Source organism: Neovison vison, chromosome 13 (assembly GCF_020171115.1).
Source record: "Neovison vison isolate M4711 chromosome 13, ASM_NN_V1, whole genome shotgun sequence".
In the NCBI taxonomy this organism is placed as follows: Eukaryota; Metazoa; Chordata; class Mammalia; order Carnivora; family Mustelidae; genus Neogale; species Neogale vison.
The window spans coordinates 12,621,155-12,636,708 of NC_058103.1; the positions used below are offsets into that span (position 1 = coordinate 12,621,155).

Sequence of the window (15,554 nt, forward strand, 5' to 3'; positions counted from 1 at the left end):
TTAACTGCCTGAACCACCCAGATGTCCCTTGGGAAGTCTTTTTTAATCTGGGGGAAAACCCTCAATCCGCAGTCTCTGTTCTCAAGAGATGTAGGGCTTTTTTCTGTTTTTTGCACAAACACTGGCACTGGCACAAACCTTCCCTTAGGCGAGGAAGCCCACACAGTGTAGCCTATTTAAATGGTAGAATAGAGGGGCCAGAACACAAATCTCTTAAAATAATATTAAATAATAAAGTAGTAAGTTGCACACTAGTTTAAAGAAAAAAAAAAGACACTTAACAAGCCAGCGCTCTTCAGGGTTACCTCCCCTGAGACCAAACTTGTATAGCTAAGTCTCTGTTTTTATAACTCACTGAGGAATATTTGCTAAATGTGTTTACATTTTATTGACATAACTTCTGAGCGATCTAAATATCAGGCAGAATGTAACATTTTTAAAGTGACATGTCAATTTTCTAATTTTGCTTTGTCTTACTTTACCCAAGAACACTGGAACTACTTTGGGGCCGATGAGAATCTTGGTCCAGTGGCTGTGAGCATTCGAAGAGAAAAACCAGAAGAAACGAAGGAAAATGGATCTCCATACAACTACCGAATAATTTTTAGAACCAGTGAGGTAAGTCGCAAACCAGAAAGACCGAGGCTTGACCGGAGTGAGGAGTCGCGGCAGCACAGCCGTGGAAGATACCAGCACAGTGCTGCCTGGGTCTCAGAATCTGCCGAGGCCCCGTTCATCTGTTCTGCTGGGGACGGGGGTGCACATCACGGTTGGATTTGAATCCTTCCTCTCCATCGACCCTGGGTAGATGCGATAAATGAATGAGGGGTTTTGATTGGGAAAAAGATACTCAGGTAAGTGTGGCCCCAGGAAGCTAGAGTCCTCAAGATTCTGAAGTGGATATTGTGTACCGTGCCCTGGCAGCCGGGCGGCCTGACAGGGGAGAGCGGGTCACCCAAGAGTTGACTCGCTCTTCCACACTGTTGCTTAGGACCATTTTTGACCCAAGAAGAGGGAAAGAGACTTTTCTTCTTCCACTTCTGCTTGGCCACCCCCTGGGCCTGTTCCCCAGCTGTCAGGAGACTCCAAGGGACCCGGCGAACCCGAGGCTACCTCACAGCGTGGGAGACCGGCTCTCGGGGCTCTCTAGGACTCGGAGTACACATCACGTGTGAATTTTTTTTTGAAAGAAAAAGAAAAGAAAAAAAAAAGAAAAGGAAAGGAAAAATGAAATAGCCACCAAAGCAGTTTTTGTTGTTGGTGCTGTTGTTGTAAACTCATGAACAAGTTTGGGACCCTGAAGTTTCGCCTTTGTTTTTTCTAAACGCACAGTTGTGCCAGTTACGAATTGTTACTGCCTCTGTGCACCGCATTCACTGTAGGATTGCTCTTGTGCATTGATGCCCAATACCCCGCTGAGGTAGCTAGAAAATAATGGTTTTGAAACCAGTTTAAATAGGACATTTACTTCATTTCCCCCATTGGATACAAGGCAGGTTTCAGGGGTTGGCTTCACTTAGTAATTGTTCCTCAGCTTGAACTCTGGGGAAATTAAAAATAGGATTTTTAAAGGCATGCCTTCAGTCTCTAACAGTAGCCTGTACATAGTGGCCACAGAGAACTGAAGAGCTCACATGCCCCACTGTACTTTCTCTCTTAACCAGAGCTATATGTTAAGCAGGTTTTGGTGAACATAAAAAGCACAGAGAACACGCTGTTTTTGAATCTTGACATAGGTAGTTGCCTCTTTCTGCCTTCTTAGATTCCTGTCAGCCTGTTTCTTTACTTCTGGGGTTTTTGTCCTCCTGTTCCTCCCTGTTTCCCCTCCCAGGGCCACTCCAGTTGCTACCATCCATGACGTCCGAGGGCAGAGTTTTCTAAGAGGGATTCCTCCCTGGCTCCTGTCACTGGTCTCCATGACTGTCCCCTGCAGCTTGCTTCCCAGCTCTCCCTGTCTGGCCCCGGCCTCTCCTCTCCTCTCTGGTCCGAACCTCTGTCCTTCCATCCCCTGCTGCCTGCGCCCAGTGTTCAAGCTGCACACACAACCCTCCCCACCCCCACTGCTCTGGTCTGACAGTTCCCCTTCCTGCTAGCCCGTCCCATGGTCCCTTGGGTCCATTGCCTTAGCCCTTGACTGGAACATCCAAGTCAAACGTTGTTTCTGCTTTAAGACACCATCATCACTTATTTTTATGTTCAAATTAATGTTTAACTGACAGCTCTGTTACTAAAGTTGTTCAGGCCAGAAACTTAAAGTCACACTGGACTCCTATCTCCTCCTGGCCTCCTAACCCCCAGTCTGGTGTGTCAGCAAAGCTTGTTGACTCCGACCTCACAATATGCCCAGAATTCAACCTCTTCTTTCATCCCACCACCTTGGTTTGGGCCAGGCCACCATCCTCTTTCTCGGAGAGCCTTTCTTCCCGCTCTGCCTTTAAGCCCTGCAGGGACTCTTTAGAAATGTAATCCAGATCTGTCATTCCTCAGTGCAAAATCCTTGAAAGGTTTCCCATCTCCTGAGTAACAGCCAGTCAGTGTCCTTGCTAATTTAGGCTTCCTTCCCCTCCTGCCGCCTCAGTGCCTCTGCCTCAGGGCTCAGCTATTCCTTATTCCTCTGTCCTGCAGAGGCCTTCCCCTGGCTTCCTCAGCCGCAGCTCTCTCATTGCCTCCTGACCTGTCCGCATAAATCACAGGGGCCTTCTCTGGCCGCTGGATCTAAAATGTCTACTCCCACACATCCCATTTCATGTCTCATGCTAGGCTTTATTATTTTCACAAACATTTATGACTACCTCACATGCAGTACTTTTTATTTTGTTTGTTTTCTGTCTCCCGCACGAGAATCTAAGCCCCATGAAGGTGGGACTGTTGCTTGAGTGGTTCAGGACTATACGTCTAATGCATGGAATCCTAGGTCGTGCTCTCCCTTCCTCTCTGTCTCCTTCCTGGCCTTTCTAATGTGTATGTAAGGAAGTGTCCCTAGCTTTCTTGTTAACTTTTTCCTTTCCAATCAAAGTCCTCCTTAAATGTGGTTTAACTATAATATCCTAGTTAGGCTTTTCACAAAAATTAACTAACGAAAGTCCTTTGAGAGAAATATCTCTAGATGCCAGTCCCTGTCCCACAGACACTTTGCTGTTTCCTCTTGCATTTCAGTAGAAATCATCATTGCACAACCTAAACAGGAAAACATAAACATATTTATAAGCCTGACAGTTCATGAATAAAATCTTACAACATGTGAATGTTTTTAAGCAAAGGTGCACCAGGACTTCTTAAGATCCTTGTCTTATATCTGGAAATCGTTAAGAAAAATGGCAGCAATGCTAGTGATCCAGATAGAAAAAAATGAGTCTGTCTTTTTTCCTCTGCTTTGGCTTCTGTGAGGTGAGCTGCTATCTTTCTGTGGTGCAGGATTAGTCTTCCTGGTCTTGGTTTCTCCACTGAACAGACTTCAGCCTGTGTAGCTTCCTGTCCCCAGGCACGGTGGTCCCATGGAAGCAGGGGCACAGTAACTGGGTTGTTCCGCAGTTTCCCATGATTTAAAACACAAACAGAAGAAAGCTCCAGAAAACATTTCTGTCAAATTCCATATTAAATCATTGGAAAAATGTTTTTATTACACAAGTGTTATTTGAAAACAAATTATTTGTAAATGAAAGAAAAGATATTAATTAAATGGATAGCACCTTGTTCTTGGATTGAGAGCAAGATGCTGGTAAATTTTGCTTTTCCTGCCCTTCTCTCTCTTCCCCATCAGCTGGGAAATGTTAGAGATTTGCCTTCTCTGGTGCCTGTTCCTTTGGTTTCCATTACCCTGCTAACCGTGTATCATGCTCCCTTTGCCTGGTTTCTGAGCCTCCTAACGGCTTCCTTCCAGGTGGACTGTCTGCCTGCGGCTTCTTCCTCCTGCAGTTCAGGATGGTATGGCCGTAGACCTCTTCCCCATTCAAACGAGGTCTGAGGCTCCGTGGGGGAGTCTGATGGGGCACAGCCCCCTCACGCGCGCACTTGTGCTCCTGGGCCTCGGCTTCCCTGCCCGCCCTCCTGGGCGCTCCCCTCAGATCCTGCTCCGCCACTGTGGTGGCTCTTCCCACCCCATATCCTGTTCTTCTTCGCTCTCCCACATGCTCTTTTACAGAACTTACACACACACCCCCAATCTCGTGGCCCCTTTTTAGTGCCAGGCCTTCCGTGAGGGCCTTTTCTTATGCACTGAGCCACAACATCCCGTACTCTGCCTTTGGACTCTCTTACAACCTGAGCTTGTTAACACTTTTCTTAGCAAATTCAGCCTTCCGAATTGCCACTGAGGGCTGCTTCCCTCTCCCCCTCGCACACAGCACACCTGGCCGTCCGCAGGCACGCCTTCCTCTGTCGCTGGCCACACCTGCTGCGGGTCGGTGCCTGGTGACCTGCTGGCTTCATAGGAAGGTGTTCAGTGTGATGGGGTTTTTTCTTAAGTCACCATACAATGTTTACATTATAGTAACAGTTTTGCTGTGTGACACTTTCTGGGAATGAAGACTCCTCTAGGCTTCATGTTTACTCCAACAAATCATCATTACATGGAGAAATTTCTTTGGTGATGTTTATATTTCGTAATAATGGAAAGTGTTTTAAGAAATAAGGGGAAATCTTGGGGTGCCTGGGTGGATCAGTGGGTTAAAGCCTCTGCCTTTGGCTCAGGTCACGATCCCTGAGATGCGGGATTGAGCCCTGCATTGGGCTCTCTGCTCAGCACGGAGCCTGCTTCCTCCTCTCTCTCTCTCTGCCTCCCTTTCTGCCTACTTATGATCTCCGTCTGTCAAATAAATAAATAAAATCTTTAAAAAAAAAATAAGGGGAAATGTAAAGTGATTTTCAGTGCTGTTATCTAGGCTGCTGTAATAGCTGCAGTCATGGTCATATTATCGTAGCATTATAAATATAAATAGTATATGCTTGTGAGCAATATGTTATGAAATTTAAAACTTTATCCTTCCCTTTATCTTTTGTAATAAAATAATGTAATAGAATTTTGTAATGTAATGTAGAATAATTGCGTAGTAAAATAATGTAATATAAAATAAAAGGAAGGTATAACATCTAAGTCCTGAGCCTTTATTCTTCAGATATTTCTCCAGGATATGTCCTTCCTAATTTGGTTAGTGGTGTTTTACAGCCATATAAAGACTTGATCTTATTGAGCTCTCTAAGGAAATGCTGTATATGGTTTTTAAGTAGGTGTCCCTGAAAGGCTTGATAATGAGTGCCTTTGGACTTGGTTGGGTCTTGGAAGTGTTGGCCTCTTTTCATACACAGACTTCTTCTATCCCTCCATTCTTTCTCCCTCACCAGCTTCCCCTTCAGAAGTCCTTCCCTGCTCCTCAGCAGCCCCTTCCCCTAGGCGGTAGTGTTCGATGTACTTACGTCTCTCCCGCACCCAGAGTCCTCAACGGAGTGCGTGTCTGTCTTTCAGCTCATGACACTGAGAGGCTCAGTCCTGGAGGACGCCATTCCCTCAACAGCCAAGCACTCGACAGCCAGAGGACTGCCCCTGAAGGAAGTGCTGGAGCATGTGATTCCGGAGCTCAATGTCCAGTGCTTGAGGCTGGCCTTCAACACTCCCAAGGTCACGGAGCAACTCATGAAACTGGATGAGCAAGGGGTGAGTTTGACTTCTGGGGGAGGGCATTCTTGCTGCTCAGATTAACTGCTAGGTTTCCAGAATACAGACCTCGATACTTCTTTTTTGACAGGAAAAACTGATACCATATATGACAAAGGATGGTCTTTTTGCAATTACTCATTTTCTCCTTAACTCTCTGAACATTTCTCATCTGATAAAATTTTCTGTCTGAATTGATACAGTTCTTAAACTGTGTTCAGTATAAACTCTTTCACTATAAAATCTTCCATAAATGCAGTGAATTTTTCAGATACTCTAGGAATAAGTAGTAGTACTAATAAGAGGCTCTGTTTTAAGTGCTTTAAATATGTTACCCATTTTATTCTCCCAACCCTATGAGAATGGCACCATTATTATCCCCATTTTAGAGATGAGGACCCTGAGGCTCAGGAGATTGAGTATAAGCCCAGGTTCACACAGTAAGTTCGAAGCCTGTGCTGTTAGCCGCTGTACCCTGCCGTTCTTAAACGCTTCAATTTTCAAAAGTCTATTTATACCATCGATGATGTATGCTAGCCAAGATTTTAAAAATCTGTGTCCTAATTAGTCACAAAAGGAAAATGCTCAAGATTTTCTCACTTCCAAACTTACTGTACCTTAATGTTTGGCCATTTGGTCAAGATGCAGATGGTTGGTAGGATAATCTACACAGAGACAGCAAAAGGGTAGAGAACAGAAAGTTAGGCTCTGGAAAATTCACTAACCAAGGATGTGCCCACATTCTGCTTGGAATAGTTTGAGCATCTGGGCTAGTTGTGTTAGATGCTGTATTTATATACTCTGATTCTCTCTTTGAACATCTTTGAACATTTCAGCCATATTACATCCTGGCACTATGACTAATTATAGCTTTACTATTGCAATTAAAAAAATTCTCCAAATATAAAATTTGTCCACTTATTGAATGCCATTTTATGAGCAAATTTTGATGGCATCTCCTTAGTTAACCAAAAATTCCAACATTATTAAAATGACTAGGAGTTTTTAAAAAAACCCATTTCAAGGTGTACCCTTTTAAGTTAGCCAGTGTTAGGAGCCAAGGCTGGACACGACTTTTCAAACCATTGCTCTCTCTCTCCATTCACTTTACTTGTCAGAGAGCCCAGCCGGTATCTGTTCTGTACGTAGATTTCCAGTAGGCTCTGCGTGTCCACGTTAATAACATTCAAATCAGGCACACTTGGAATGTTTCAGAAGACCACCGATGTACCAGTAAGCTCAACTGTTTGGGGGCTGTTTTCCAGTAAATGTTCTGAAATTCAGTCTAACAGAGGAGGAATAGAAAAATGAGGATGAGGTTCTACTTTATGGATTCAGTCTTTCCAGTTACTGTGCTTTTCAAGGAGAATTATATTTAGACACTGATAATGTAATCACAAATTGAACATTCTAAATCCTACATTAGAACAGGTTATTTTATAGAAGGGAGGTATTTTTTTTTGCCATTTTTCTGTTTTTGTACCCATATTCAGGAAAAAGTGGGTGCCCTAATTATAGACATCTTGTGTGGTCTCTGGCTCATCTTATGCCCTCGCTCAGTGATGAACACTTTCTGGTCCCATCAACATAGAAAAGATAAGAACACTAGATAGTGAGTTTAACTTAAAGCTAAATTTATTTAATTCACAAAACTGCCCATGCTACAATTATGGGCTGCTTATTCTTAGGGGTTATTAAAATATCCTTTCCTTCATAAATTATTGATGATAATATGTGTTAGTTGTTTCTTTAATGCCTTTCATCTGAGAAATTAAAATTTGGCAACCTAGGGTAGTCTCCCCAGTTTTATTTTGGACATTTTACTAGGCAGTAAAACCCAGAAGTTTAAAGCCTGCTATTCTAATCTGCAGCTCTAAATCTGGACTAAGGAGCACCTCCCCACACCTCACCCCACCCAACCCCCAACTCCCTTGGCCTCTTTCTTTTCATTTATATCTCCATAGTATTCAAAGCCAGGATTGTGCTGATAAAAAGCAGATGACATGCATACTTGAGCGTTTAGTCTGGGGAGTCGTTTTTTTTTTGGTAGGAAATCTCATTAAGGCCTTGGAATCATTTTGAGAAAATGATTATTTTCATGCGTTTATATATACATATTTTTAAAAAGAAATGCATCTAAGTGCAGTGGATTACACATTTGAATCATTGCAAAGCATTTTCTGTTTCCGTCCATGTCATCATTTTTAAAAATTTCATGCTTTGTACATCCTTACATTTAAAAAGATTCATAGAATGTTATCAGGAAAAAGACTTACTGAAAAGAACTTCTAGATGTCCCCTTAAGTTTTATTTAAGCAATTCCTTTAGTATCTTTTTTCCTTTAAACAGCATACATGATTATGCTTGGAAAAAGAAAACACTGTTTGCTTGCTTCATTGCGACATTTTGCCTTCCAGATCTCTGGTGCTTTATTTTTTCATTTTACCACTTCTAAAAAGCTGAAATGAATAGAAGAACAAATTAAAATTTTATCTGTAATATATGAAAGAAAGCATTTCACAAAAATATAAAAAACGTATTTTTCGTTTGATTAGACTGATATGTTTGTGGGAACTGAAGGTAGGTGTTTTAATTTCTGAAGTTTTATAAAATAAATATATACTTATCCACATTTTATATGTGGCTTCTCTGAGCTTTCACATTCTCCTTCCTGATGCCTTTTTGGGCTCACTATTTATTGATGTTCATTTCCATCGTCCTAGACAGGACAATACCCTACCAGTAATTTCACACTGTCAATAATTTAGAACAGACTATGACTCAGAAAATTTGGATCAGCTCTGGATTTGGTTTATCTATCTTGGTCCTAGACCTTCACTTATTAGATAATTGAGAACATCATTTATGATAAAAATAAATTAGATCAGCATGTATGTTTACTTAGTGCACTGCCGTAAGCACATTAGCACATGCCCTGACTTACTTTTTACAGTGCCCTGCACAGGGCTTCTAATCATTGGCCCATTTTATGCTTGAGAAGATTGAGACGTTCAGAAGTTCACAGTGCTGTTTGCCCTTAATAGTCCTGACCACTGGGTATACACATTTGCAGAATACTGCCCTTTGTTTTGCCGATTTGCAAGTTTTTATACTTCTGCATGTCTTGAATTATTTAGATATTCAAAACTATGTTGTAAAATATCAGGAATTTCATGATCTCTTCAGGCCAACTTTTTAATAATATAGCTAATAGTTACTTTTAAATTTGCCATGTCAGAGCCATTTTCTTTATCAGTCACTTAAAAACACCTTTATCTCATCTACTCTGTGCAAAGGGAATGGAAAGCCACTGTGCTGGGCACATGATGTGCTCCAAAGAACTATTAGCTGTGGTTGATAATGATAAAATATTAGTTTATTAGTGGCCTGTTACATGCACTATCTCATTTAACCTTTGTGAGCATCCCATGAGAGCACTGCTAGTACAGGCCGAATAATATGTTATGTTCACGGTCATAGGTAATCACAACTGTTTCAAATCTAATAAATGCTTATTGAGAACCACTATCTGCGGATTGTTAAATACTATGGAGAATAAATAGGCTAGTAAGACACAGTCCTTACCCATGAAGGAGACAAGGTCATAAATTACTATAATGAAAGTCAGGTTTAATACAATGAGTATAATGAAGAGAATTGCAAACAAAGAGCAACGAGGTGCAGGCCAACAGGGCCAAGCCATGACTGATGAGGCCTGTTCCCAAGATGGGCCATGGAAGGGAGGAGGATTTCCTCAGGGCGGTGGTCGAGACCCAGAACAGTAAGAACAAAGCATAGAGGGGTGGAAGCAGAGTGTGGTTATGGCAACGGTCAGTGTAGCTGCACAGGAATGGGAGGCACATTTAAGAGTAATAAAAATAGATATATATTTTTTTTTAATTGAGTAGTGACCAAGCCAGGTATCCTATGAAGCAATTTACATGAATTATTTTAATTAGTTCTCAGAATCCTTTGGTGTCTGTGCTGTTATTGTTCTTGATCTACAGACAAGAGCACTGAGGCACAAAGAGGCCGAAAGACCCCCACCATTCACAGTTAGGGTCTGGTGGCAGCAGTCCTGAGTGCAGGCATTCGAATTCCAGAGCCTTCACTCTTATGCAGTGCACTGAACACCCTGTCCTCCTTTACCTCCCTTGAGTGGGAGAAGAAACTGGAAAGACGGCTCCAAGCAGCACTGCTGCCGACTTCGACGTCTAATATTTAGTAGAACATGTTAAATTATAGTTGCCAGTTTGCAGTAGAGAGAATTGGTAATCCTGTTTCATTAGGAAATGTCAAGTTTCATGTATGTGGTAGTGGTTTTACCTAAATGGAGTATCTCCACTATTTTTCTAGATAATTATTAAAAATGCAAAGAAATGAAAATATTTATTGGGCTTTCTATTCCTTAAAAACTTATGCCTAAGTTACTGAAGTTAAAGGAGAAAATGATCATATCTAATTAGGTCTGCAAGATTTATTTCAAGAAGAAATGTTAAGGAAAGAAGCAAGTGTTATTTGGTAATGAATACCACTGATTCTTTGATTAAAGATATGGATGAAATTCTGTGCTGACAGAGGATATTCATTGCCACGTTGCATCATTTTATTGAGGCATAAATGAGTTTGACCAGCCACTTACTTCTTTGATTCAGGCAGCCAGATTTAAAGAATGGACCATAAGGAAAACATCTTTCCCAAAACCCCTTTTATATGAATGAAGCTTTGGCAGAACAATTACCATTCCTGAGATTTTCTTCTTCTTTTAGATTATGATAACAGCTAGTGGCCAATTAAATTCAGATGGCCACCACTTTGGTTCTAAACTGCTCATGGACCTATATGTCTGTTATCAGGAGGGAAATACACATGACCATCATCAGGCCAGGGGAAGAAGGCAATGGCATTTGTAGCTTTATTTCGTCTCTTCACAAGGAATCTGCCCTGGCTCATCCATGCTCTTGTGCCGGGCTGAGGCTGGGCTGGATGACTGGTTGGAGTCCTGTCCAGTGCGAAGCTTCTCTGATTAGCCCAGCAGTTGGCTGTGGTGGGACCGCAGTTTGCAGGATGGATTTGAGCATGGTAAAGTCATGCAGTGGGGATTCTTTGGTTCACAGTCCAGAAAGAGTAATGGAGTGCAGATATCTCAGTCTTGGCTTTAAATTGTGGATTGTGTTTTAAATTCAGCTTTAGAACAAAAATCTAAACTGGTTTCTTTCCTACAGGACTTACCTTAACTAGCTAATATCTTCTAATGGTGCAGAAATCAAACTAATTATGTTTACTTTGAGGGATCCCATTCCTACTCTGTTCTATTTCCTCCCCTCTCTTCCTACATAGTTGTTACCCTTTTGCTAGTTTCTTATATAGTCTGTCTTTCTTTATACAGATACCATCATATATGCATATAGAGTCTTATTTTTTCCTGATACAGAATATAGCATGCTGTGGACACTTTCTTTTTTCACTGAGTAATGAATTTTGGAGATCTTTCTATATCAATATCTAAGAAAGCTTTCCCATTGTTTTTATGGCTACATAATACTCTTGTATTGCTGTACCATAATTTATCAGTTTCCCTTATTGATGGACATTTGGATTGATTCCAGTCTTTTCCTATTACAAACAATGATGCAATGTAGAGCCTTTTTCTGTATAATAGAAATTTGTCTTAATGCCAAATCAAAACCAGGTACATTTATTATCAATTTAATACACAATATGAAGCTTTTTATTTTTGTGAGAAATTTTGCACATTAGGGAAGATTATTGCATGTTTGTATAAAAAATTTTTATGGGGGCGCCTGGGTGGCTCAGTGGGTTAGGCCGCTGCCTTCGGCTCGGGTCATGATCTCGGGGTCCCGGGATCGAGTCCCGTGTCGGGCTCTCTGCTCAGCGGGGAGCCTGCTTCCTCCTCTCTCTCTCTCTCTCTGCCTGCCTCTCTGCCTACTTGTGATCTCTGTCTGTCAAATAAATAAATGAAATCTTTAAGAAAAAAAATTTTTTTATGTTACGCTAAGGTAAAAATAGCTTAGAATATGTCTGTGCACAAATAAGAATAATTTTGACAGCATCTCAGTCAGCTTTTTAAAATAACTTTCCGACCAGTATCCATGTCATTTTTAAGGTGATTTTATTTTTGTTAGTAATTTCCAGTGAGGATTAATTTTCTAAATGGCATTTTTTGCCCACAACACTGAATTTTTCCAGTCTCTTTGACATTCTTTTTAGGGGATAGTGTAGCGATGAGTCTTTTAAGAAGTGGTTAAGAAATTCATCATGTTAAATGTTGTAAGTGTGAATGATGAGGATTTTGAAAAATGAACAAGGTCTTCACGTGCAATAATGACGGAGTGGTTTGCTGCAGACCAGCTTACCCAGTGAGAATAACCAGGAGCACTGGACAAAATAGTTTTTAAAAGTAAGTTTGTACTTTTGCTTCTGGAAATACAGAGTAGATCTATTTTTTGCCCATTCTTCCTGCTAAGTAAAGCTAAAAACCTTGTGCACTGTATATAAAGCAAACAGAAAATGAATTTGCAAAGTGGAGCGAAGGAGGCACATTGGCTAAGGATTGAGGGATTTGAGGAACAACAGTGGTTTATTCATTATAAAAAGAGAAGTAGGGAGGAACTTGCTCAACTTAACAAAAAAAACATCTACAGCTTATATCCTCCTTACTGTGAAAGACTTAGTGTTCAGAAGGCAAGAACACTGTCACCATTGCTGTTTAACATGATACTGGAAGTTCTAGTCAGCGCAATAAGGCAAGAAAAGGAAAAGAAAAAAAATGGATAAAGGAAAGAAAAGGACAGATAAAGGAGAGAAAAAAAAAACTGTCCCTATTTCAGTGACATGGTAGTCTATGTACAAAACCCCAAGGAATCTACAGAAACTTCCTAGGACTATGGAAGTGTGTTCAGCAAGGTTATAGGATTCAGCATCAGCTCACAGTGATCAGTTTGATATCTTTGTTGGTTCTTTTAATTGAAGTAGAGCTGACACACAATGTCATGTTAGTTTCAGGTGTGCAACTCAGTGGTTCAGCGAGTCTCTGCGTTATTCTGTGCTCACAAGGGTCCTGCCATCTGTCACTGCAATGCCATGACAGTACCAGGGACTGTATTCCCTGTGCCGTACCTCTCCTCCCCCCGACTTACTCTTTGCATAACTAGAAACCTGTATCTCCCACTCCCTTTCACCCATTTTGTCTTTCCCACTTTCCCACCCCACTCTGAACAACCACTGGTTTGTTCTCTATATTTATGGGTCTGTTTCTGCTTCGTGTGTTGGTTTGTTTCAGATTTCACATATAAACAAAATCCTATGGTATTTGTCTTTCTCTGACTTATTTCACTTAGCACAATACCCTTTAGGTCAATCTGTGTTGTTGAAAATGACAAGATCTCATTCCTTTTTATGACTGAGTAATATCCCATTGTATATATGTACCACATCTTCTTTATCCATTCATCTATTAATGGGCACTTAGGTTGCTTCCGTGTCTTGGCTATTGGAAATAATGCTGCAGTAATAATAGGGGTTCATTTATCATTTTTAATTAGTGTTTTCATTTTCTTTGGGTAAATGCACAGTAGTGGAATTAGTGGATCATATGATATTTCCTGTTTTAATTTTTTTAAGGAACCTCCATTCTATTTTCCACAGGGGCTGCCCCAATTTGCATTCCCACTAATAATGCACAAGGGTTCCCTTTTCTCCACATCCTCATCCACACTTGCTATTTCTTGTGGTTGTGATTTTTGTCATTCTGAGGTAATATCTCATTGTGGTTTTGACTTGGATTTTCCTGATGATTAGTGACATTGAGCATCTTTGCATGTGTCTCTTGGCCACCTGTTTGTCTTCTTTAGAAATCTATCTATTCGGGTTCTTCCCTGTTAAAATCAACCATTTGTTGGGCTCTGAAGCCTAAAGAAAAGGTAGAAGCCAGCACAGGTTTCTAGAGTGCCAAAAGAATAATTCTCACAGTGGGTTTTACTCAACAAAAATATTCTTTAAAAATGTAGGGAAAAGTAATTTATAGTTGGGGGTGGGGGACAGTGATCATCTGAGTTGATACAGGGATGGGCTACAAATGGGAACCAGGAAACTCGGAAATGATGGAAATTTTCTGTATTTTGATAGTGGTAGCAAGTGTATTAGAACTTATTAAATCAAACAGATGCAGTTTGCTGTTCAGAAATATATGCCAATAAAGTTGATCTAAAAATTCAAGGCAGATTTCTGCTTCTAGCTAAGATTGAGAAAGAGGGTCTGGATTTACCTTTTCGTCTGAAACAACTTCAAAAAGAAACTAAGCAAAACAATGAAACAACGGTTTTTAGGATTTGGGGCATTAGGCAGCAAAGGACAGTGATCTCTGGGAGATGGGAAGCAAGTTAAATGGACAGAGAGATCACACCAGCTTTCTGCCTGAAGAGTTTGCAGACTGCGGTACAGGGCTGGAGTGTGAAGGGTTTGGGGGGTGTCTGTGGAAGCCCCGCAGTCTCCCAAGTCAGTCTTACAGCTTAGTCCAGGGAAACCAAGGAGGGGGCAGCATTTGCAGAAACGAGTACTAGTAAGTGCGTGCATTTGAGGAAACAACTTGAGTCCGGGGTGAGAACCACCTTCCAGGTTTACGGGGGCAAATCCTCAGTCCTCCCACAAGGCCAGGAATAGCTTCTGCCTCTACCAAGCCAACTGGAAAACCTCCTAGTTCCCATGACAGAGAATCCTCTCAGCATGGTTTTGCCTCAGTAGTGGGGCAAAATTTTCCTTAAGTTAGACATTACTGTTGTACGGCCTAACAGAGTTTAAAAGCAAGAACTGAAAGGATCAGACTACTTCCAAATGTCTGTGTCCCAGAGCAAAGCTCAGGCTTTGCTTCATGGGCCACAGTCTGAGAACCGCCTCACAGTGAAATACCATGACTCATACTGATGGTTTGAAATTTCCGGATTAAGTCAAATAATGTAAAGATTGTATAAGAGTTTCAAAACTGGATTGTCTTGTGGTCTTTGCCACCCCAGTAGCCTCACTGAGGCCGGGACACCAGGCAAGAAGAGGTGGAAATGCAGAACTGAGAAGTTGCTTACTCAGTTGTGTTTTTGTTTGTGGGGGGCTCTGACTGGATCATCCATCCTTGCAGACACCCAGGGCTCTGAGTGTTTGTATTTGTTTCTTTGATTCTGTGTTGAAGTTTCCACTTTATTAGAGGAAGAGCAATTTTATCTACTGTTGGTTCCTAGCTCTGAGAGCCCGTATCACTTTGGTGGGTTTTAAGGACACTCTGCTTTATTGACCTTCATGTCAAATACAACCTTTGCCCTGTTCGATTGACCATCATTCCTTGTTATAGTAGAAACATTGGTGGGGCTCTAAATGCTACCAGAAAGCTCCCTGTCAGCCGTTGATGTGCAAGCATGGGATCGTATAGCATGGCCCTGAGATTAACCAAAGTGAAGATCCCAAACTGTGGGTAAACACAGGCCTGTTCCCAGGATGGCTTCCGGTGTCCTCATAACTCTATTCTGAGAAGGACACAGAAGGATTATATATTCATGTATGTAAACCCATACAGATGTGTTTGTGTTTGTCTCAAAAAAAAAAAATAAAGAAGAGTGCTGTTTTATATGACCTCCTAACGACTCACAACCCCAGACCATAGCTCCGCCTCCCGTGTACATTTGCTCTTTCTCTTGAAATGGTCCGTGTTCTATTTACCTCACTCCTCTTCCCCAGCTCCTCTCTTCTGGCAGGGGGCAGGGTTGCTAACGAAGGATTGCAGGAGCCTGCGTTCAGAGAATACCACCTACCTGGATTTAATTGCAGTAGAAACCACGAATACAGTCAGATTGTCACGTTAGAGGATAGAGCAGTGACATTTGGCACAGTTTCAGAC

The 15,554-nt window shown here is 41.5% G+C and overlaps 1 protein-coding gene across 15 annotated transcripts in view; it reads left to right on the forward strand.

Annotated features, from left to right (window-relative positions):
- The window catches only part of SIPA1L1 (signal induced proliferation associated 1 like 1), a 368,863-nt gene that overhangs the window by 253,018 nt on the left and 100,291 nt on the right, over positions 1-15,554 (forward strand). For all 15 annotated transcript variants that reach the window (XM_044230270.1, XM_044230260.1, XM_044230258.1 and 12 more), the window contains 2 exons: positions 488-618; positions 5,462-5,650. In XM_044230270.1, the coding sequence (XP_044086205.1) occupies positions 488-618; positions 5,462-5,650 (320 nt within the window). The remainder of the gene's footprint in view (positions 1-487; positions 619-5,461; positions 5,651-15,554) is intronic.